The following is a 24,320-nucleotide window of genomic DNA, read 5'->3' as shown; positions in this document are numbered from 1 at the left end:
GATATATGGTGGATAATTTTTGCTATAGCATGGAAATAAAACTCTGAAGTTGAATAAAACTACTAGAGATGTAAAATTTAAGTTATATTACCTATATTTAGTCATCTGATAACATTTTTTACCACACAGTTTATTCATAGTTTTTAAAAGTGCCTTACAACATTTTGTGTACAAAAGAATAGAGATGTTACTGTGTAAGAAAGTGCTTATTTTCAACAAGCTCGTGTAAAACAAATAAAATCCCAAAATTATGAAAATAATTATTGGAATGTATGATCAATATAAATTTTTCCCGAAGCTGGCCTTTAAAATAAAATTGGAAATCAACTCAACTGAACATTTTTAAACTCCTCAAACTATTATTCAGCAGAGCCATATATATATATATATGGCTCTGTTATTCAGAATTGTAAGTCGCCCTCTATAATGTTAATGCTTGAATGATTTCTAACGTAGCAGCAAGCACATGGACTGTAAACATGGGGAAAATAAAAAGAAAACGTTCGAAATATCATCTTCCAGCGTCCAAATTAGGACAGGGAAATAAAGATATTGATACAGAAATGGTAATGTACTTTATAAAGATCAATAAAAAAGTATTAGTTCGTAATATTCACATATTTTTATTACAAGAACATGAATTTGACAGGCCTACTAACTAGGCCTAGACATGTAGCCGCAACGAGTACATCTATAGCTACAAAGAGATCTAGCCTCATCGGGACAGCAAATTCGAGTCACTTTGTCCCGGAATAAGTGGGGCCGAAGATTCTATTTACATTACAACATACGGATCAGGTGCCGTTTTCGGCCACCTCGACTTATATGGACTATACCATTATTATGATAGGGGTGTGGTGTATTATGTTTTATGTAGAGAAGGGTGTCTATTGAATGGGAAGACAATACAATTGTTCTGTTATGTAACCTACAGTACAAACTACAAGGAACCATACAAAACATCAAAAACTAGCAATGCATGTACTTTTTATAAGGCATGTTATTATTAGGTACTGTGTTAGGGAATGCCAAGATTTTGTAACAATATTACTATATTAACTAAAGATATTTTAAATAAAACAAATTTTATAGACAAATTTAATGAAGAACCATCTACTAACTGGATAAAGCCATTTAGGAAAAATAATGAACAAGTTGATCATAACGAGTGGTTTTCAAAGGCCCAATGCAAAACAACGTTAACGGAATATACTATGTATAAAAGGAACTCCAAACCTTGAACAATATTTGTTAGATAAAACTAATTTTAAGAGTATCATTTTAAAATTTAAAGCAAGATCAAACTCTCTAGATCTTGAGGGTCGTAGACAATCCTGGTCAAGTCATAACACAGGATTATGTAAGATGTGTAGTACTAACGAAAAAGAAACTGTAAACCATTTTTTATTTAAATGTCCTTTGACAATAATTAAGTATGTACTGGGATAATTTTTGTTGGATCTCGGGAATTAAAACACCATTTTATGCTAGACAATTTATTCACTGAAAATGAAACATTAGGAAAAATCTTGGATTTTTATTGTAAAAAATATTGAATGAAAGCATGGGTTACTAGATCTACAATTTTATCAGCACTACCTTTCTCAACTAATTGATTAATATAGTAAACAAGCTACAGACATCTCTATGAGGATGTATCTGTAAGTTTTATTTATTTATTAGGCCTATCCTGTATTTTTGTTGTTCTGTTTTTATTTTTGTAGTTATATATTGTACAATTTACGTATTATGTATTTTCATACAGATCTAATTAATTACGGTAATTAGTTTACATTTTGTTTTGATGTTATGTATTAGTATTTAGAACTTTGTGGCTTATGTTATTTGTAAATTGGATGCACCATTAACTGATAAATGTGTGACACCGATATAAAGGTGATTCCTATGAATAAATAAATAAAAACTATATAAGTAGGTATACTTACTTATTATATAAAAACTAAACTAAACACTACAGTATAATCAAAATTAAAGCATATTAAATACTAGGCCTATGTTATTCCTATCTGGATTTAAACACTTTAAATTTTAGAATTTACAATCGGATTCGAAATTAGAAAATCTCAAATACTACTATACAATCGGAATTAAAACATGTTAAACTTTAAATTTAAATTATTAAATGTACTACTGTCATCTTTATTAAATGTACTACTGTGTTATCGTTAGGTAAATTATATTTTTTATTTGTAACTGGAATAAAAACTTTTTTATATACTTTCTGTATCTATAAATCCGTAAACATTATTCAATATCCACCTTAGGGAATCCACCTAATATATTAAGGAAGGATACCTAAAAATTATATAGAAATAAAGAGCCATAATATACTGTAGGCCTATTAACTTGAAAACTGAAATTAATTCTACAGCATGCAGGGCGTAGTTGTTTTCCCTTTGTTGCTGAAACATAATGCACTAAACAAAATAACAAAAGCAGCAGTATTTTAACACATTAACACACTCAATTAATAAATGGGACACCCCTATTTTCCCATCTTTTTATAATGGTATAGTCCATACAAGTCGAGGTGGCCGAAAACGGCACCTGATCCCAACATACATACATACAACGTATTTTTCCATTATATTGATTGTTATTTTATTTTTTATCTACAGCCTGATGATGTTGAAATAAGCTCAACACCTGTGTTTCAAACTGAGGGATTGTTCAGCTTGCCAAACTTTGATTTATCAAGTATTAACACTCAATTAAAACCACCTGAGGATGATACGAGAAGTTTTATATCAAAAAAGAGTATCAAAGATGGACAGCAGCTGAAGAAAAAGGATAAAATGAAAATAAGACATGATAAATGGCTAGAAAGTAAGAATGCTTAAATTTGAGGATATGTTCTGAAGGAGTATGTCAGAATTGAGAGATAATAAAATAAAAGGGGCATGATTGGTGTATCCATCTGTCTGACATACACAACAAATTTATATATATATATAATTTACCTTATACCTTATAATATCCATTTAACATTCCATTTAGCGGTGTAAATATTCTTTTTATTATTTTTCTTATGTCATCAGCTCTTAATTATAATACAGATATAAACTTTATTAATAATATTAAGCAATATAATATAATTTTTCCACCAGAAATTGAAACTGTGAAATCAAATAAAAAGAAAAAATCTGAGGCTAAAAAGAGGGCGAACACAGCTATCGTTGGTGACCTTCAACCTTTGACAGAAGCACTTCCAGAACTTACAGAAATTCTAAAAATAACAAAAAAGACAAATGCAGAGAAACATGCAGACAGGTAAATGAATATAATATGTAAAATAGTGTCAAAGGTCAACATCTTGTCAATCATCTTGAGCTTGAATGATGTACAGTATACTCACTGAGTTCTGTCTATTATCGTTACATTTCCAGCTTAAAGAAAAAATCAGGCACATGGAAAGCAAAGGATCGTCAAAAACATGTGTAAGTATTGTGCAATCAAAGTCTACTGCATGTCATGTGATTAGTGAATGTTTAAAAGTTTAAATTAAATTCAGCACATCGAATATCAAAACTCGGGAGATCACACACACCATACAAAACACTGGTCTTAATGCCCTGGGGTGTGTGAAGTCCAGAGTATTGGAAGCTATTCTAAATTTCAACAATTTTGACCACCTTTTTAACTGACAGGCCTCGGGGTAAAAATGCAGGCTGCATCCGATCAGACACAGCCTCGCGTTCGAACTCTCCGGTTCTAACATCCAAAGCCAGGCCACAAATCATGTCGGTCGGAAATGGGGTAGTAAAGCCTTACAAGAAACTACAACCCACATTATGCTTTCAAAAAGATTTGTAATTTATTTGTCAATTTATGTTTTTTTTTTCTAGAATGAATGAACTCGCCAAATACAAGCAAGTTCTCAATCATACATCTTTCAAGTCCAATGCTTTAGCAACTATAAATGAACATTTAAAGAACACAATAGACAATGAAAAAGATGAGATGGATGATGGATAAACGTTAGTAGTGTTTTCCATATCTAATATTGCTTTGGATTAATAACAGGAATTATTAAAATACTGCAAAATATTGTCATCTCTTTGCCTAATATCATAGAAGAATTGTGTGATACAGCATCACATGTGAAGTATGTATCAAATACCCTAAATATATCCATGTGATGCTGTATTATGGAATTTGCCTAAGAACTGGACAAAATATTGTCATACTACATGGAGATGTGGCACAGATAAACAGGTTTACAGTCAATACAATGTGAAATTAAATTGAACTACAGATTCAGTATTTAATTATTTGGATAAAGGAAAATAAATTATACTGTATAAACACATTTTGTTTGGTTTTTTTATTTCAATTATCTAGGACAAATTTACGCATTTTTTGGTACACTATAATTGTATGTATGCTAGTAAATGAGTGAATTAATACTGTACAAAGAAATGTAGGCATAAAAAAGGACAAGTTTAGGGCCACTTAGTGGTGGGTAAAGTATATTAAATCACTACAAGAAATGTATCGTAGTCTTTAATAAACAATAATTATGTTCTGTTAGGAAAAAATATAATGTATGCCTTTATTATATACTACAAAATGATATGGCTCGCCAGCAAAGCCTGCTTAACTTCTTGTACTCCAATATTAACAGATCTTCTGAACACTACACACAGTTGCTGTTAATGTCCAGTTAGCTCAATGCAACCTTCAACAGTGTCTGTCGACTCAACCATTTTATGTTTACCTTCTTGTGGCTCGTCTGCAGAAGTACCACAAATGTAATGTCTTTGAATTACTGCTGCAATGATAACAAATGACTGAAATCTATAAAAGATAAAGAACGGTGAAACGACTCGTAGAAGAGCACCCCAATCACCGGCATCGTAAAATGAAACTTCTAATTCTTCAATGCATAGTTCTTTCGACTCTACCATAAGATTAAATATATATAATATAAGGTTGTAAACCAATAGTACAAGTAGAAACGTCTTTAGTTCATTCGAGAAGTTGTATCTATCTATTCTTACAAGTTTGCATAAAAATATTGTCTGCGCTGTGCTTTGTAGGATGATCAGACAATCGCGAACAAGAACGACAAATGCCGCGTAGCGCGTTGTCTTATCTACGATGCTGTAGACGGCAGCAATGAGAGAGCATGTATTTTGAAGGAAGATTCCACTTAATGATAGTAACAAGAGGTTCTGATCAAGACCAGTTATGCAGGTAGTATGTGTTGGGTTTGAGAGCGGTTCTATCATTTTATACCAGATGTAGCAAACGGTGAAGAAAAGAAATGAATAAATGAGTATTTCTGCTGTGCCATCCAGTTGAAGCAGAAGACTGGCTTGATGCTCTGTGCTCTGGTGAGTGTTCCTCTGTTCGTGATAACAAAACGCCATCAAGGCTATTTCAGAAGACACAAACACGCTTACAGTTACGATTGCAAGAAATACATGAACAACGAGGCCTAGCCCTGGTTTATGCTGCCAGAATTTAGACTGATCTGTAGATGGCACCAGTCTACTCTTTTCATTGTAAGTCTCCAGAAGTGGTTGTTGAGGTGCAGCTTTTTGTGACGGTTCCAAACTTTGTCTTGATTGCGTATTGTTGTCTCCGGACATACTTAACCAGAAAACTTGGTATATAATCCCAATCATAAGAGCCGTGAATTCTGACAGCACTGATATATACATGTTGTTGAAGAATTTAACAGTGTCATCTTGGTTTATTACAGAAATAAGTCCTAAAGAACAGTTCACCTCTTGTTTTGGTTCGACGTCAATTACCGATTTTGCGTTTTCAAACATTGCGTACAATATTAATGAAAAGTTTGCCCATAGTAGAGTGGCCATCATCATATAGTTTCTTATTGTTGAACGCAATCTCTTTCGGCATCGTCGTTTTTCTACATATTTCATCGGAATGAGTGTGAATCGGAGAAGAAACAACCCGGTAAAATGCCACCAAGAGTTGCTCTGTCGAGGAGTACCGAACAGACAGTGCATTAAGACCATTTCCATCATTATGAAGACCCATACGAATACTATCATTGAGACTTTGATGTTGAAGAGCGGGTGTCCAATACAAGTCGAGTAAATATATAATGGAGCGATCTGGAACGCCGACGTGGCTAGTAGAAGAACACTCCCGGTTATCATCAAATAAATACCATTATCTTGGAAACTGTGGATAACATCTGAGGCGCCATTTTCAAAGAATATTCCTACAGTGCCTTCAACGTCGTTTTCTTTGTCATGGAAGTCGATCAGTAACAGAATGAGAATCACTATTCCTGCTGATATACAGACACTGAGAGCAATGTAAAGAGTTGACACTGACACGAATTCCTGTCCAAAGTGCTCATGTGGCGCGCCGAACATAAATGCCAAAGGAATGCATATAAGGAAGATGAGCCATATCCAACCATAAACACTGCCGTGTACATCCTAATAAAAATAATAATTATGTTTTAATTAAACAAGACATTATGATTATGAGGATATATATGCCTATATTTACTTATTTATTCAATTAAAAAAATATAGTATATTGGTTAAGAACAGTCGTAGCAAAATGAAGGGGTGCTTTATTAAAGTCCTTGCATTGAAGTATGTCATATCGAAAATTGGTCACAAACTATAATTCTAATACAGTAGAACCTCTCCTTAAGGGGACACTTAGCTGAGTTCCGAAGGTGTCCCCTTAATAGGGCCTCTGCTGTAATATTATAGAGTAAATTGAATTGAGGATACATTTTTGTGACGTAAATCCAACCGCAATAAACATGGAGAAATAATTATTATCCATGCTATAATAAACTTATTATGCCATTATGGTAAAATATTGATGACAACTTACATGTTTTTCCGGTTCCATCTTGTTTCAAAATTCCGGGCTCGTCCGAGTCCATCCATATAAATAAATCACTGTATAAGTTATGAAATGTACGTAAAAATCAACTCATTGTGTTTGTTTAGATTACAACAATAATGCAAAACAGAGAACGTTGTGACGATCAATAGACGGGATCGAACCATGATCGAACGGACTGTTGTTTTAACACTTACCAATGTCGCAACGCTCAAATAATCCCCTATTAATTAGGCGTCGGTATGACGTCATTCATTTACGGAATGATAATTATAAAAAAATAGGCCTTCCTACAATTTCTGTTTCTGACCAAATGTTTGCCTATAGTTTTACTTGTGCATTCGCTGATGATGTAAGACGTGGCCTACACTTCTCGCCAATTCAGTTGGTTAGAATAGCCTATATAATTCGTCCAAGCTATACATTGCCGAAGTGATCCTAATCCTAAGTGTGAAAACGGCACTAGCGTTTGCAATTCGTGGTATTTTCGAGTACTCTATGTCTCTTATATTTCAATATTGTATTATATATAAAAGAGCAAAGTTTAAAATAATGTTGTAATTGACAATATTACTTCTTACCTCTCGAATCTCAAGCGCAAACAATAGGTCTACATCTATTGACGAATACCATCGTTCCAAATGAGTGTTTCTGTTGTCAAGGAATTCATTAATTTCCATACAGGTGTGTCTTAGCGTAAAAACGTTTATACTGGCAAGTTATATCTAAATATGCGGGCGTGTATTCGATTTTACAGCCAAACCTACTTTCAAACTCAATGTCTATATGTAAAACTTTACATTAAACAAACGACTTTTATAATCTCTTTATTAAAATAGAGTACTTGAAATTACGGTAACTCTCTGCTCCTACCCCCCTTTCCTTGTTCAAATTGAGGAAATATTTTATTTGGTCGGTTATAGGGTCATGAGATTGAGAGAGTGGGCTAATAGGCTCCGCTAAAATATATTATTAAGTAATATAAGGGCGTGTGGCGCTGTGTGTTGGACGTTTGACTACTGATCGTTAGACTAAGGTTCGAATCCAACTCTCGCCGCATTGCTTGTATCCTTAGGCAAGATACTTTACTTACTTTTGCCTCTCTCCACCCAGGTGTATCAAGACACAACTTTGCGCTGATTACTAGCTGCATATAAGGGTGTTTGATCAGGAAATGACTGGGGTAATAATGTTCAGCGCATTGAGAGCTTGCTTATATGCGCTATATAAGAATGAACTATTATTATTATTATTATTATTATACAATAGAATCAATTTTTGGGACACCCCTATTCAGGCTACACTCATATTTAGACACTATTTTGTCAAATAAACGAGGGGACAACCTGAGGATTGTTAGTTGGGCCCCGATTCATCTTTAATGGTGAATAATAACGTTTTTACTATGTCGAATTATTGTATTTATTTCGTACGTACCGTATTTCAACCTCAAATCACATGACCAGGCTTACACACATGTGGGTAATAATATGGTTCTTAGTTTAAAATGTATTAAATTCATATTAAATCGATAATCCGGGGATTTATTTTCTATACTCATACTAATGATACTGGGTCAATAAACTACTGACCACCACAATCGTTGCTGTTGCTGATGTTTTTTGACCTAGTTGATATTTGGTATTTTGCCACTCTTTAAAAAAAAATGAATTAAAAATGATTATACATATTGTTTTTATTACAGCAAATAACAAAATATATCGCAACCTACAGCACCTAATATTAGCAAACGGTCAACTATATTGATATCACATTGAATGATAAAGGAAATGTTTGTTTGTATGTTAATAATAACATTGTCATTTTGAAATGAAGGCCTTATATAGGCCCTAGTCATTTTGCAACAGCAAAGAACATATTTACAACAAGTCTGATGTATTAAAACTAATTATCGGTTTTACAAGTATCTGTGTATCTCCAATATCTATATTATTGAACAACACATGTTAACGACAACAATTTTATTTACATATATTGTTAATTTATGTTACCGTATCGTACCGATACAACATCACTATGGAGACACAGTTGTGTGATTCTACTGCACAACAACCTCAAGAAATCTATTATTAATAATTATACATTTGGCTCTATAAGCTGTCCAGCACATGTAGGCCTACTTTGTGTAGTGTCGTTTATTCTACCCTTGAGCACCAGCTAGTATCTTAACATCAACCTCTACGCACAGGAGAAGCTGCTTATTGGGACCATCTCGAAGCTTTATCCTGGCCTCAAAATTTCCCTGAATTGAAACATTAAAAACGTACACATCACGTCATTAAAATTCTCTATACAATTCATCTTTATATTTCGGAATACCATGATGACTGCTTAATACGGAATTTGTATGTGATAATTCTAAAACCACGAATATGTTTACCCAATGTCACGCAAGATTAGTTCCGCAACCGCAGCATTATCATCGGCCTAGCCGATTGGTCGAAAGTTTAAATTCTTAACAGGCAACATAAGCGTGTGTTAAAGACATGCATGTGTAAGTTTGTTTTAATATACTGAATTCAAAGTCATCTCTTCCGATAACATATTAATTTATCAGATCATTTTTGTCGTATATGCAATGGCCTCATTCATAATATATTTAATATAACAGTGAACTGTCTACGAAAGCATCTTAGACAAAATAACCTATGTCTTACCGTAGCAAACATTGCGACATAGAGTGGAATTTCTGCAACGGTGAACGTGACAGGTGTAACAGATGTGTTAAACGATCCAGGTGTTGGTGGGCAGGTACAAGGAATGTTGTTAGACGTCAGGTAAGATGGACATTCGTCATGTGTTGACATCTCAGCACACAAGTTGTTATAGTTACTAGAAAGAAAATCATTAGAAATGATATAACGTATTTTAGTAGGGTATGGGAAGGCATATAACATGTAAATAAAAATAAAGAACTCCTTCCTGTCCAGCACAAAATTGCGGGGGGTTATGTCTACAATCTTTGCATCAGCCACGTTGGTCACGTAGTACTAACTTAAAACACTGATTAAAGTTATAGCAAGATCTAAATCACTATGTGGTTGTTTTGACTGTTGTAACATTCAAATAACAACATGAAACTTTATTGTAAACATACCAACATCCGGGTATTTTTGTCCGCATGGTAGTGAATCGTCTTTTCTTTACTCTCCATATGTCGGCTTTCACCGACAACGGTCCAGTCAGATTTCCATGGAGCTGCGTATAAAATTCAATGTTGATTGTTCCTGGCAGGCGAATGGGTTTTGGTGAGATATTTAGAGAGTCAATAGATACTACATCAGATGTTTGTCGGCCTAGAAATAATTGAATAAAATAACCACACTTAAAGTAATCAGAAAATAAAGAAAAACCGTTCCTTATTATCACAAACAAAAATCCTATGTTTTACTGTATTAAACACAAACTGTGTTAAACAGTGGAATGCAGTCGTTGGATGTTAAACTTTAATACACCTTGATTATATTTGTATATTTTGACAATACTCTCATTGAATAATTATCTTATATAGGCCTATAAGATAAGATCAAACATTCTTTTAACACTACAGTTGGCTCACACTCAATACCACCCATACTAAGAAACAGGCGGTACATCACGCGTTGTTAAATGTTGCGAGTGTACCAGTTGCCACACAACCCATCATGGTAGGCGGTTAATCTCCAGTCTTTGAAGATTTAATTTCTGATATTGTAACAAGACTTTGCAGTTGTATGTGTGTGGTCCAATTATATTGACATCATGTCGTGTTAATGAAATGTTATATGACGTTATATAATACTAACTGAAATTGACAGCTATATTGAACCTATGCGAAGTATCGTTCAATCATAATATCCTCTAGAAAATGGTAGCGTAATAATGGAATTCAGCAAGAACCAAACTAATGCAAAATGCATACAAATCAAAGTACCGTATAGAAAACGATTATTTATTTAGGTATAAAAACATTAAAATTCCAACCAGCAACAAAAGCATGAAACTGTTGGATTACAATTTAAACAAAGCATAAACATTAGAAAATAAGAAAATTCGTGCAGGCCTACTGAATTGTTGATTTCCTATACCTTTCAGTACGGCATCAGCATGAATCCACCTTTGTGTACATTAGGCCTATACTGTACTTAATTTACTGCTAAAATGTGAGCACATTTATTATTTTTTGTGAAAACTAAAATAGCGCAAATATAAATCTTTCTTATTTATATTTAATTTTTCTTAATTAATTAATGTATCTTATTCTTACGATTTAATTTCTTTAACTTTCTAAATTTTGTACAGAAACAATGCTCCTTTGTCCTACTATTGTTTGTGTAGGTATGTTACATAAGACACTTAATGTTGAATAATCTGATCTTAACTAAAACAATATACGTAATTGACAATACATGAAAATAAAGATTTCCAATGATGAATTAATAAGCACATACAATATTTACCAATACTATTATAAGAAAAACAAGTTTACCGTTACAATACCGCCAACTAAACCTGGATTCAATCGAGTAAAACAGCAACACAAAAATAAAAACACAGTATTGATGTCGTTCCATTGATAACAAGGTGTTGAAAGTTTTCAAGTCGGTAAAGCAGTACAACTGTGACGGTCCCAACTAAGTTTGATGAATTTCAGTAAAGAAATACCGACCAGTCCACCAAAGATGAACAACAGACTGTTCCATTTGAAAATAGGTATAATGTTAAGACGTGTACTGATAAGTTGGAATTTATAGTTACATAACTTTAAATAACCTGTCGTGAAAAATAACAAAACGCTTGCAAAATTATCTTTTTATTTTTATTATTTTATCACAATATATCATAATAGAAAGAAAATATTAAGGTTATACCACGTAGAATGTATTCATTTACATTACAGTTCTTAAAATCGGAACCTTGAATACGAACTTTAAATGGGACAGAGAATGTACCGTAGTAACATATACACTAAAATAAAATTTTTCCAGAAAATTGGTTATCGCCTATTACAAAGGTCGAGATTTAGTTAATGAGGATAACATGCATGTTTGTACTCTCCAAAATCTAAGTATAATCCATCGGATGAGAGATAGGCCATACCTCTGCACGCATAATGGGAAAGGCCTCACGCGTAGGAGGCCTACACTATAATATTCTTGTTAAGAAACAACAAATTCTATAAGAAAATGATTCTATGTTAGTTTGTTCCTGTTGTTGTGTCTGTTACGACAGTTATAAGCGCATCTTCTGAGTTGTCGGTTATCGGCATAATCATGCTGATCTCTTCTGTGTTTTTCTCCTCGGGGTAACAGTAATTAGGCATCACTGGTTTATAAGTTTGCTCCTTTGTCTCGTTTAAAGTTTCTTTAGGTTTATGAGGTACTTCTTTTTTATCATTCGATACAGTTTGGATTTGGAGGAGTAAATCTAGGCAGTCTAATACATTACCGTTTCCATCCTTCAAGATGAGGTGAGTTTCAAACTTTCCCTAAAATCAAAGAAAGCAAAAAGTTGGCCTATATAGATAAATATTATACACATTTTCTAAAGGGACAGACATCTAACACATAATTATCTTTCACACACTTTCGTCTTACTTCTCATATGGCTCGTGTGCACTTTAAAAATACCCAGTGCATATTTCAGAAGAGTTGAAGGTACTAACTAGGTCATCCTCTGTTTCAGTCGCCGCGCTGTGGCTTTCGTGGTTACGCGGAGGACCTAATTCCAATTAATCAATTGAGAATAGATAAATAAATAAATATTAAATACATACACTAGCAAGAAATGACATATAAAATGGAAGTGTATTGACAGTCATTGAAACAGAACTTCTGCTTGTATTGTACAGTCCAGCAGTCGGAGGGCAAGTGCAGTCATTGCAGTTTACCAGAAATTCATCCGAGCAAGTAGTCCCAGCACCCACGCTTTTGCAAATGTCATTATAGGAACTAAAAGATAAAATGTAATATACGAAATTAAATTAACACCTACAGAGAGAGTTATTGGTGCATTACTAGAGCGATTGTAACGAATCTTTTCGTAGGGGAAATTCAATTTTATTTAATTTTAGGTCATATGTAGAGTTAGGCATATAGTTTGTATAGTCACCAGGTGGTATGGCTGCCCAGAGAAAATGAAATTAATTTAAATTAATTAATTTCACTCTTCCCTTGGTTGCCTAAGAAAACAATAATAAGTAAAAGCAAGCCCAAAATACTAAAGAACGAAAAAACAGACGTTTGGATGAATACATAAAATCGATAAAAAAAACCCCAACCACTTACCAACAGCCATAAATCCGGATCCTAGATGTAGACCAGAACAATTTGACAAACTTCCAAATTTTGACTTCCAGTGACATAGGTGCCTCGATATGGCCAGATACTTCAGCCTCGAAATCTATACGAATTGTGCCAGGCAAAACTATAGGATCAGGCGACAATTGTAGATGTTTGAAAGTGACCTTTCGCTGAGCACCACCACGTGAATGTCCTGTTAAATTGAATATGAAGATTATTTTTAAAGGGAGGGCGAGTTATTTGATTGTATTTGTATTTTGTTGAATTTGTTTTCGATTTTTTAATTGTTGATTCCTCTAATAGTTGTGTTGCAAATGCAAATTGCGCTGTTTGTTTTACTAGTTTGATATGCTACTGAATTGTATTTTTTGGCAAATAAATTGTTATTGTATCCTGTTATGCCCATCAGGCCTAAGACGAACGGAAACGGAATCATATTCTCAAATCCAGGCCTACTGAAAATGTATTATTTCATGTTGACGATGGGCTCTAAACATGGAGTACATTCGTTACTCCATGCTCTAAAGCGAATCTAGGATTGTTTCCTCTTTCGTTTTCATGGTTTTCCATTCAGGCCGAATCCGATAAATAAACAACTGTTTATCACATTAATTCAACCAAAGTTAATTATACGGCATGATTAGCTTACAACTCAAATTTCACACCGATAACACACAACAATACCCTGAGACATGGTAAAGCTCCATGTGTCCTAAAGTGACGATGAAAAACATGAATTTTTAATAGAAAATTTCTGTTTTCGATCGTATTTGCGCGCAAGTTGTTTGGAGTAAAATTAGAGCATGGTAGAGTACCAAGTTGCAGAAACACGATTTACAGCTCGCATTGTAGTAAAATTATGCGTTTGTAATGACGATTTAGGCTCATTGTTTCAATAATTAATATGTTTGAATTAACTACTTTGTTCTACAAAAACATGGATATAATGGATAAGACATAATTGCAAATATGTAGGCTACATGGTTTATGAAATATGAAAGGAGAGGGCGACCGAGTGATGTTTGTCAAATCTTTATTATTAGGCCTTTTAAAATACATTATTCGTAAATTTTATACGAACGGAGATATAATCATAATCAACTTCTCACCGAATTTATTTTTATTTTATTCAAATTTTACTTTTGACGGTACTTGATAAATGGTAAATTACATACTGTAGCAAAAATGTTCCATACAGGACACAGAACATAATAATGAAAAGTTATTTATGTATTAACCAATATCTAATTTTAAAATGTTGCAACATAATAAATTATATCACTCGAAGTGGAACACATTTCACCCTTTCACTATTTAAAATGTTGAATCAGATCTAACTTTAAAATACAAAAAAAATAAAATATGCATACCATTACAGTGGCTCCAGCTAAAACTATCAATACAAAAAACACTGGTAAAAATGATCAATAATCCTAGATACTTCGACGATCCCATCTTGGTGAAATAACAACCGAATTTGATTATCGAATGTATTTACTGTAGGCCTATTAAGATTTAAGAAAGGCCATAGCAAATGGGTTCGTCCATTTCCTCGAAGAGGGTATTCCCATTTTTATTTATACTAGTTTCGAAATGATTATGAATAAATTCAATTGTGTAATGTGGTTTATTAAACTTGATAGGAAATTGTGAAATTCAACAAGTTGGATATGGGTTCGTTATATTTTTATAAAGGTTGCATAAGTGAATTTTACGATATGCATTTGTAAATCATTGTGAGATTGTAGATAATACCAACCAAAGATAATGTCTGTAACATCATTACGAATACAATAATAACTAGAATTTAATTCGTCACTTTGACGAATTATAGGTGATCATTTTTATCATTTTACTTAAATTATTTTTTTTTAAACATGCACGTACGTTAACATATGATCGGAAAATGTTGATGTATGCCATCCTATTACATGCTTATAGTGCTGAGTTGTGCCTATATGCCACAATATGTACAGTATATACTGTATATCTATATACAGTGTAGCATAGGTGAAATTACGGGACACACATGTTCTAATTTTTTGGCATGATGACGTTATCAAACTAAACTTTAAGATGACAATTTCGAAAGATAATTAATTGAGCAAAAAAATATAAGATTTGGAAAAAAATTTGGCACGTAGAAGCGCTGTGCGCGCTCTTTGAAATGTGTGTAACTTTGACGAAAAATATGAAAAAACTACTTTTTCACTTCAACTGGCCATATGTTAACGTCACAACATCCGATAGGCTTAATTTTTATATGAATTAATATCTACATTTCATCAGCTTTCATAATAAATTATAATCATCAAGGTAACCTTCAATTCTGAAGAGCTGTAAGATATTCAAATTTACTGCGAAGGTGAAATTACACGGCCTACGTTATTCAAGTTTTTACGCGTGATGACGTCACTAAAATGAAAATAGTGTCAACTCATGATAAAAATAATTAATTAAGCAAGCACATACTGAAATTTGTGCGAAATTCGAGCACACATAACCAAGATGCGCTCTGTTGAATGTGATAATCTACACAAAAGAGAAAAAAAACTTAATTTTAAATTCAAGTGGCCATTTGATGACGTCACAACATTTTGTACGTCAAATGTGTACATGAATTCATATCTACAACTCAATGGCTTCCAGAATAAGTTAAAAAAATCGGGGGTCATCTTGCATTCTGAAGAATTATTTTCATTTTAAAAAAGACCTATTTTTCACCATTTTCAGAACTTTTGTAAAATTAATGTGCGCATTTTGTCATTTTTAACGTGCTCGTATAGCGTTATTTTAAGTCGGAACTGACTCAAATTTGGTGAATGTACTAAGGATGGTGAGTAGAATGAGATTTGTAAAAAAAATTCATATTTTTTACGCTTTTTAAGTATCGCGCACGCAAAAACGCATTTTTGCGCAGTAATTTTTTGAAACGCGCAAATGGCCTAATTCATGCTCTAAATTGATCAAAACTTAATTTTGAGCGTTCTAAATTTTTAACGCGCGATTTCACATGCATGACCTTGAAACGCGCAACTTTTTATTTGCTAATATTTTTACCCTTGACCTGAAGTTTACGTGTAGTGAATTTCATTAATATGTGATAATGAATTATGGAGATATATTTGATAGTGTGATTTCACAAAATGGCGTATAAATGACGTCACGGATGAGTGATCACGCTGGAAAGCTTATTAGGATTAAGTTATATCATTTAAAAGATATTCTGAAATTTTGGTAATCATTGACATTAAACTTTTTGAGATATCTGTTACACAAAATAGTGTACAGAAACAATAAAAAGAAAAAAAATAAAAAAAATAATAATAAAGATTTTATACAATAACAATAGGTGATCATTTTATTCTAAATGATCACCTAATAATTATAATAGTTGAAAACATTTTTAATGTACACTAAATTTAAAACGTGCACCGATGACGGTGACTTAGTTCCAGACTTCTCTTAAACAAAATGTATATTGCAAAAAACTTATTATAACAAGCTGAAAAAAAAAGTTTCCCGAATGAGAAATACGTTGGTTCCGTTCAAACAGCTGGAAGAACCATTTTGTTTTGGCCTATTTCGATTTATGTTTACCCACAGGAACCCTACAATACAATACAAAAGTGCTTGGCGTAATTCTCCATAGCAGTATCCAATCATAGAGTCTAATTTTATACCTCCATGATCCAATATATTTGATTGTGAAATCTACAAAAGAAATACTTGTTTAAATGAATTTAAAGGAGACTTATGTACAATTAATGAATACTAATGACATTTTTTATTAAAAAGGTTCAACATAATTTAAACACCACTTTCTACTAGATAACAATAACAATATTTATACCAATTTGCTCAATTTTTGACTATATTAATTATTAATGGTAAATCATTTTTAATTAAAAATAGGACGAAAACACATTTCCACCATTTAATATGAATGTAATTCTTAATTTGTATGCCGTAGAATTTATATCCCTTGTTGCAGGCTATTTTGGCAATCATGGACATTTTTGTATCTAGACCAATATAATGTAACTTTTAATTTTGTAAACATTTTGTATAGGTCGAACCTCTCGTTACGCGAGTGTTCGTCCGTTTTAAAGGAGAGAAGACTTAACTATTAAACTATTATTATCTCCAGGATGTCCATAGCAGCCCCTAACCATGTTGCCTCCACGTCATGGGGGACGCGTTTATCCCAAGGTTTTGTGTTCTGAAAAAATGTAAATTTACCTAGCTATCATTTCATTGCAGTGAATATAAATATTAAGATAGTAAAATTAATATTATTTAATTCAAAATCCCATTGAATACTAGTGTAAATTAATATAAAAATGAGTCACATTTGGTACTATTTAGTTCAAATTTGACTTCATTGGTTCATGCAATAACTCTTCATGAATATTCATAAATATTTGATTATAACTGGAGTAATTTTATCAACAAAACTATTGTTAAATAAAAATAATATAAATTTAAAATGCAAAGAATCAACCAAGACACAATTTTTACAACTGATGTTTCTACATATATATTTGTCCTTATTTTACAATTTGTACAATTGCTTTTTAACAAAATTCACAAACACTGCAATCTCATTCACACAAATAAGAAATATGTATAAAACTATTTACAGGAAAATGTGGCTGTTTCTAAGCCATCCATGAGATGTTTCAACAAAACATTTAATTTAAAATAAACAAATATTACATTACTACTACTACCATAAGGCATACTGATTATTTAGATTTAAAAAGAAAGTATAATCTAAAAAAGTCACAATGGGAATTCAATATTTCAACATATTATCATTAGAAATGATAATGATAATGTTAGAAATGTCATTCAACCTTGATGGCGTAGATAAATACAGTAGGCCTATTTACTACTAAAATTAAACTTAAACAGAGTATCAGCATTTTGTTTCCCATTTATCAAGATATTGAATTTTTAAAAAGTTACAATAGCACCTTCATTGTGACGTACTACACCTAAATTACAGAATTTAAATTTGGAAACACAATGATATACAATTAGTATGTATTAAGAGTATAGTTTGTAGGTAAGTCTATACACATACGGAATGTACAACAAATTGTAGCGACTTAACAATTACAAAATGACAATTCAAGGTATAATCCCAATATGTCTTGAAAAACAAATTTTGACAATTATTTTTAATGAATATTGTCTTTTGTATTGTAGCTAGTTGGAAATAAATAATATTTCGAAAACCAAAATAAACAATTTGTAGACCATCATTATTATGTGTATTAGTTTTCATAATTATCCGAAAAAATTAACCCCAAAATTACATGACATAAATCTTACTCATAACTTGGTTAAAACATGGAATCAATCATTTCGATTCATCAATGGATAAAATGATATAATTTAATATGTAGATATTAACCAAGGTGCTATAATTAGAAGTTGAGTACTGTATCTGACCCAATAAGTTACAAAATGCAATTTACATTTAAAATAATACAATATCTATTCTAATCACTATTTGACGTTATTGTTATTAAACGTGAATTATCAGAAACAATTTGTCTGCATCTTGTTTTTTAGGTCTGTTAAAGTCAAATATCACTTAAAATACATTCTTGTATTATATAATGTTACTTCCATAGTGTTACTTTCATAGTGTTACTTTCATAATGGTTACTTCTATAGTGTTACTTCCATAGTGTTACTTCATAGTGTTACTTTCATAGTGTTACTTCCATAGTGTTAGACTGGTGATCCAATCAGATTCAATGTCTTCAGACTGTTGAAGTTTTACCTATCAGATAGTGTGATGAGACTGGTACCACAGGATGTATATCATTCTGTGAAAATGCATGTATAAAATGTAAAATAAAATTGCAGATTTTGAAATATCACCACTTGGATTTGGATTTACCCAGCATGACCAACCCCACCCCACCACCCACCATAAATACATTAAAAAAATACAATGCAAAAGATTTAACACACTATTTTAGCACTTTTAGGCCCTATTTCAAAATACTAGATCTGCCACTGCATGCAAATACACATTACATAAAATATAATGAATACAATAGTACACGCAAGTATTACCTGAGTTTTTCTTCTAGCGATGAAGTCTGCTAATCTTGTTGTGTCCAGTTGATTTGAAGTGGGTTGCATTGCCATGTTCTTGCTTACTGTCTTTATCCATGGATGTTCCATGCTCTCTTTTGCAGAATTTCTTTCACTAAATAAAAGAAATACTTTACTTTAAAGAAACAACTTTATAATTGTGCATCATATTTTTTATAATATGATAATGCAGTAGAACATAAAGAGGGGTCCGCCGTAGTGCCAAAACATATATTTCACCTTTGTTTCACAAGAAAGTGTCCCTTTGAATTGGGGGTGCTTAAAACAAGAAGTTTTACTGTATGTTTTAAAAAAAAGAATAGAAAAAGAATGAATAAAATACTTTATTTCCAGAAGAAGTAACGATGAGATGAACTCTTTTGCTATGCCACTGACATTGGTAAAATATTCGTCAGGAAAACAATAGTCGACTTTTGTTACGTTGAGGCAGGTTTCTTCAACACTATCATCAAGAAATGGAGATACACCACTCAACCTAATAAAACAGAATTATTGTAAGCAAAATAATAATCAAAGAAAAAATACTTACTATGTAAAGTGTACATAATATTTACCACATTAAATAATAAAACAAATTCATGAACTTACATAACATATGTCAGCACACCAAAACTCCTAAAAAGGATCAAATTAAAAAACTGTATTAGTCATCTACAATCTAATATTAATAAGGTGGAGTATTATTGAAAATTTCTCTAAAATTAAATAAAAATAAACTTGAAAACACCTTAAAAACCAAATTCTGTTCTTAAGAAATTCTGAAAACCATGGCAGCTTTTTGAGACAATAAGTGAAATTGTTAGGCTGTATTGTATATATTTACAATAAAGGTTTCTCACAATCTTGCAGACTTTTTAGAGAGCAGAAGACCATAAAAAGGAAGAGAATCAACCCTCTGAACCAATGATATGGTAGACACATGGTGGATTCAAGGGCTAAATTTCAGACATTGCAATGCAAAAGAAATGATGTTGTTAGTTAAGCACTTCATTTTTTTTACAATTTATAGGCCCTCGACACCTGACAAATTTAGATAGTATGCTTTGGTAGATAAATCAGCACATGCTTTTAACGGCACCTGCTCAGAAAGAAACACTGAGTGTGGAAGGTCTTAAACATTAGAGAAAGGTATACAGTACTAACCACATATCTGTATTGACATCAACATAAAACTTGTTAATTAGTTCAGGTGCAGCAAACTCTGGACTTCCTTGTAATGTATGAATGTAATTCTTGTGATCAATATGGATGGAATCACCAAAGTCAATCAGCTTCAATACTGGGCTCATACTGCTAAGGTCTACTAGAATGTTTTCAGGCTGAAAGAGATATATTAAATTATAATTTTCTCCAAAAAAACTAATGTATGATTGTACAGGTTAGAAAGTAGTACAGTATTGTAGTTCATTGGCTATTTCAGAATGTTGACATTTTGAGATTGAGAAGAGGCTGCTGAATCACTCAGTGAATACTGTAGTAGTATTTTGGGTGCACCTCTACAAAATATATTTGTATACTATAAATGTAGGTTTTGTTACATTTTTTGGAAATAAAGTTACCTATATATATATATATAAATGTACAGTAGGACTGACTACTGAGGAAGTTTTTCTACTGACAGTAAGGTTTCTATCAAAATATAATAACTGGCTTCTTTCCAAAGTTTTACGTAATAAATACTTACCTTGATATCTAGGTGAGCTATCCGACAAGTATGCAAGTACAGCAATGCTTCTAATACCTGCTGAAGATAGCTGACAGCTTGTCGCTCACTGTATACAGGTAACTTTACAATAAAATCAAATAGACGACCGTTTGGTACCCTGGAAGACAAACATAGATGCAAGGTATGAAAAGAGCAAATGCAACGACAGGCGTCATGTGTAATATGTAATGTTTAACAGGCCTGGTCTAATTAAATATTTTTAGTTAAAGTCTTTACTAGAATCTTGAAAGTACTTACAGATCAAGTATAAGTATCAACATCTGAGTTGATTCAAAACAACTAATAAATGGTACAATGGAGGGGTGAAGAATACTTCTTAGAATAGCCATCTCACTCTCAACCTGATCTTTACACATTAGCTTCTTGGTAATAAACTTTGCCGCTACATCTCTTTGATTGACACGGTCACTGCACATCCTCACTACAGAAAAGCGCCCTCTGAAAACGAAAAAAACCCAGATTTTTCTACTGAATTTTTTACAAGAATTATATACAACTTGATTGGAGAGATGATAAAATTAACTTACACCATTAATTTTAAACATAATCTGCTTACCTTCCGAGTTCTCCAAGAAGTATAAAGTTCTCTTCAAAGTCTGTCCTCCAGAGGGTCACAAGTCCAGTTGTATTGGACACTGGTCCAATCATCTCAGGAAGAACAACTGTTTCTGAAGGCTCACTTGGTAAACTTATGCCAACCTCGTTATTGGCACTGATACGGAATACATACATTCCACTTGGAGTCAATCCTTCCACATGATATAAAAGGTCTACCACATACACAGCTACAACTTCCCATTTTACTGTATTTAATCCTGAAGAGAATAACATTTTAGTATTAACTTATTCTCAATGACCACTTTTATTCAGAACATGATATTAAAATCTAAATCAGTCTCATTGTTATTGTGCTCTTATACAAATTAATGTAAATATAATAAGACTACCTTTTTGTGCACATTCCACTGTATATGCTGTGATTGAACAGTTACCAGTATGTTCTGGTGGTTGCCACCTTACTTCTACGGATGTTGGTGTTTTATCATGGATTGTTGGTATACTTGGTGAACCTGGTTTACCTGTTTAAAACCAAAATACAAAATTTAGCAATCAACACTTATAAAATTGTAAACTTTTCTCAAGATATTGTTGTATTTAAAATGCTTTTAATACTGTATTTCATTTAATAATGCGGTATTAATCTAATCACACAAACTTACCTTTAACTGATAAAATTGCACTTAACGATTTTGATCCCACATCATTATTAGCAAAACATGTATATTTGCCACGATCTTCAAATGTACATCCAATAATTTCTAGTCCAGCTAGCCCATCATGAAGTTCAAACATTCGTGTTCTGAAGTTCTGATGAAGTACTGAGTTGTCAGGACCTTTCCAGGTGAGTGTAGGTGCAGGTCGACCAGTTACTTGACAAGTGAAAGATGCAACTGACCCTTCTACCGCACATTGGTTAAATGGTGGAATAACAAATTCTGGGGCAGCTAACAAAAGAGAAATCATAACATGAATTAACTATATCCCATAGTTATTATAATGAATGGTAATCCAAACACAAAACACAACATCTGGAGTAAATTTAATATGCAATACGGTGAAAGTGAAATGCTGGGCATTTGGCACATACTGTGGATAATTGCCAATTGTCGTATTCGATTGGGAACTTTCGTTGTTAACATAAAGATTCGTTGAGTACTTTTTGTATGCGAATTGTAAATTTGTGCTCAACAGAAAGTCATTCGAATAGAAAAAATGATATCATATAATAGAAACTCAGATTGGGACGCCTCTCTATTCAGAGAACATCCATTGAAGATTTCGGATTTAAAATTGAGGTGAAACTTTACATTATTAAGAGGGCACTTGTTTGGTACTGAAGGTGACACTGTAAAAGGGGATTTTCTATTATAACAGCAAAATAACAACTTTATGACTTACCTTCATAAAGAAAGTTAGGATTCAGCAACTGAAAAAAAGGAGATAATTTTTTTTGATACTTAAAAATCTGATTTCTTCATTATCATCATCAACTTTAGTCTCAATTGTATCAATCAATATAAGATTGAATGGTTTATTACAATGTCAACAAAATTATAACCACTTTAATCCAATGTTCTTACCTGTAATGAAACTTTATTTGAATCGCGACTACTTTCAGATACTTTCCTGCTGGTTGGTGTTACAACTTCAATCTCTTCTAATAATGTTAGAGAATCAAAGAAATCAGATGAACCATGCCATGACCTAACAAAAATAAAAGAAATATTACTAGCATTTACTAATGAATATCTGGTATTAAAATAAGAATAATAATTCAATATTTATTGAAAATTCACAGGTTGGAAATGTTGTTGATGTTCTTACATATTAGTATAACAGACTCACACAAAAATGTCTTTATTAGTAATCTAGCAATACACCACATAACAATAAAGGAAGAGAGGGGGTGAAGTTCAAATGAATCAATGATGATAATTTTATATTGTTAATACAAAAGTACATATATTGTTGCTGTTGTGATTATAAAGTGATATGGAAAGGAAGAAATGATGCTGATATGAATGTGTAAACAATTATGATTTAAGATAATGACAAATTATGATTCAGAAGTTGGTGGTAACCTCATTCTGTAATAGAAGTCTTATGCATGCAACATTGGTGAAAACCCAAAAACAAAGAACAATATTGGAAGAATTACAAATATAAAAGTCATTACACATCTCAATTTGAAGTTAATATTTAACAGAAATTATTGTCACAACATGCAAAGTATTTCTTTTTAAATAAGCACAAATGACAATCTTGTAGATTAATATGAGTAATATTTACATTAAAAAATACATGAAATGTACTTCAAATATTTTATACTAATACATGCAATCTAACATGACTTGAATTATTATGTACTAACATTTATCATTAAAGAAATGAAAATTCTGAACAGGTAATGTATTTAGCAAAATAATACATATCAAATTTAATTAAAATGCACCAATATTTGAAATTCAAATCCATTGAAACACAAATAATGCAATTTTGGGTTTTTTTTAATAATTTTTTTTCATAATAACATTTTACATAATTTGAAAACTAATTCAGAATATTCATTTATATACAGTTACCTTTTACGATGTAAAAATGTAAAAAAAAATCATAGAAGTTAAACATAAGCTTACTATTATTATTAAAATTGTTCTAATCTATGCTATAACTGTTACTACGTTACAGATCTCTTTGTAAAGACCATTTTAAGCAATTTATAATAAGGT

At 32.1% G+C, this 24,320-nt stretch overlaps 5 protein-coding genes across 7 annotated transcripts in view; 1 reads left to right on the top strand and 4 right to left on the bottom strand.

The window, feature by feature from the left end:
• The first annotated feature begins 422 nt into the window (after positions 1-422).
• LOC144842515 (uncharacterized) lies at positions 423-4,303 on the top strand. The gene is made up of 5 exons (XM_078698966.1): positions 423-566; positions 2,640-2,847; positions 3,129-3,291; positions 3,408-3,458; positions 3,867-4,303. The coding sequence occupies exons 1-5, from the start codon at positions 441-443 to the stop codon at positions 3,994-3,996; spliced, it is 678 nt and encodes a 225-aa protein (XP_078555092.1). The 5' UTR covers positions 423-440; the 3' UTR covers positions 3,997-4,303.
• A 27-nt stretch (positions 4,304-4,330) lies between these two features.
• On the bottom strand, positions 4,331-7,582 carry LOC144842440 (uncharacterized). Its single transcript, XM_078698890.1, has 3 exons — positions 7,446-7,582; positions 6,853-6,920; positions 4,331-6,440 (listed from the first exon to the last, which is right to left on the bottom strand). Exons 2-3 carry the CDS (start codon positions 6,868-6,870, stop codon positions 4,674-4,676), a joined length of 1,785 nt encoding a protein of 594 aa, XP_078555016.1. The 5' UTR covers positions 6,871-6,920; positions 7,446-7,582; the 3' UTR covers positions 4,331-4,673.
• Positions 7,583-8,296: 714 nt separating this feature from the next.
• Positions 8,297-11,582, bottom strand: LOC144842542 (uncharacterized). Its single transcript, XM_078698994.1, has 4 exons — positions 11,354-11,582; positions 9,983-10,181; positions 9,543-9,717; positions 8,297-9,127 (listed from the first exon to the last, which is right to left on the bottom strand). Exons 1-4 carry the CDS (start codon positions 11,436-11,438, stop codon positions 9,026-9,028), a joined length of 561 nt encoding a protein of 186 aa, XP_078555120.1. The 5' UTR covers positions 11,439-11,582; the 3' UTR covers positions 8,297-9,025.
• A 119-nt stretch (positions 11,583-11,701) lies between these two features.
• Positions 11,702-14,943, bottom strand: LOC144842495 (ganglioside GM2 activator-like). The gene is made up of 4 exons (XM_078698947.1): positions 14,537-14,943; positions 13,152-13,359; positions 12,641-12,815; positions 11,702-12,352 (listed from the first exon to the last, which is right to left on the bottom strand). Exons 1-4 carry the CDS (start codon positions 14,619-14,621, stop codon positions 12,062-12,064), a joined length of 759 nt encoding a protein of 252 aa, XP_078555073.1. The 5' UTR covers positions 14,622-14,943; the 3' UTR covers positions 11,702-12,061.
• A 3,239-nt stretch (positions 14,944-18,182) lies between these two features.
• The window catches only part of LOC144842301 (kalirin-like), a 139,030-nt gene continuing 132,892 nt past the window's right edge, over positions 18,183-24,320 (bottom strand). For all 3 annotated transcript variants that reach the window (XM_078698737.1, XM_078698754.1, XM_078698746.1), the window contains 12 exons: positions 23,172-23,295; positions 22,990-23,017; positions 22,251-22,535; positions 21,978-22,109; positions 21,587-21,845; positions 21,268-21,468; positions 20,989-21,127; positions 20,448-20,623; positions 19,893-19,919; positions 19,627-19,779; positions 19,263-19,398; positions 18,183-19,009 (listed from right to left, as the gene is read on the bottom strand). In XM_078698737.1, the coding sequence (XP_078554863.1) occupies positions 18,944-19,009; positions 19,263-19,398; positions 19,627-19,779; positions 19,893-19,919; positions 20,448-20,623; positions 20,989-21,127; positions 21,268-21,468; positions 21,587-21,845; positions 21,978-22,109; positions 22,251-22,535; positions 22,990-23,017; positions 23,172-23,295 (1,726 nt within the window). In that variant the 3' untranslated portion in view covers positions 18,183-18,943. The remainder of the gene's footprint in view (positions 19,010-19,262; positions 19,399-19,626; positions 19,780-19,892; positions 19,920-20,447; positions 20,624-20,988; positions 21,128-21,267; positions 21,469-21,586; positions 21,846-21,977; positions 22,110-22,250; positions 22,536-22,989; positions 23,018-23,171; positions 23,296-24,320) is intronic.

This window comes from Antedon bifida, chromosome 1 (genome assembly GCF_963402885.1).
Source record: "Antedon bifida chromosome 1, ecAntBifi1.1, whole genome shotgun sequence".
NCBI classification, from domain to species: domain Eukaryota; kingdom Metazoa; phylum Echinodermata; class Crinoidea; order Comatulida; family Antedonidae; genus Antedon; species Antedon bifida.
The sequence above is the reverse complement of the archived record's forward strand: the minus strand, read 5'-3'. Positions and strand labels throughout refer to the sequence as shown.

What these genes read in the sequence shown, in the direction of transcription:
- LOC144842515 (XM_078698966.1), top strand. Translation starts at nt 441, where the DNA reads ATGATTTCTAACGTAGCAGCAAGCACATGGACTGTAAACATGGGGAAA. An exon ending in ACATGATAAATGGCTAGAAA is followed by an intron (nt 2,848 to 3,128) that starts GTAAGAATGCTT and finishes TTTTTCCACCAG; the next exon opens with AAATTGAAACTGTGAAATCA. An exon ending in AAGGATCGTCAAAAACATGT is followed by an intron (nt 3,459 to 3,866) that starts GTAAGTATTGTG and finishes TTTTTTTTCTAG; the next exon opens with AATGAATGAACTCGCCAAAT.
- LOC144842542 (XM_078698994.1), bottom strand. Translation starts at nt 11,438, where the DNA reads ATGGAACGACATCAATACTGTGTTTTTATTTTTGTGTTGCTGTTTTAC. An exon ending in TAGTTGGCGGTATTGTAACG is followed by an intron (nt 10,182 to 11,353) that starts GTAAACTTGTTT and finishes AATTATTTCTAG; the next exon opens with GCCGACAAACATCTGATGTA. An exon ending in ACAAAAATACCCGGATGTTG is followed by an intron (nt 9,718 to 9,982) that starts GTATGTTTACAA and finishes TTTTCTTTCTAG; the next exon opens with TAACTATAACAACTTGTGTG.
- LOC144842495 (XM_078698947.1), bottom strand. Translation starts at nt 14,621, where the DNA reads ATGGGATCGTCGAAGTATCTAGGATTATTGATCATTTTTACCAGTGTT. An exon ending in TAGCTGGAGCCACTGTAATG is followed by an intron (nt 13,360 to 14,536) that starts GTATGCATATTT and finishes TCAATTTAACAG; the next exon opens with GACATTCACGTGGTGGTGCT. An exon ending in ATATGTCATTTCTTGCTAGT is followed by an intron (nt 12,353 to 12,640) that starts GTATGTATTTAA and finishes CTTTGATTTTAG; the next exon opens with GGAAAGTTTGAAACTCACCT.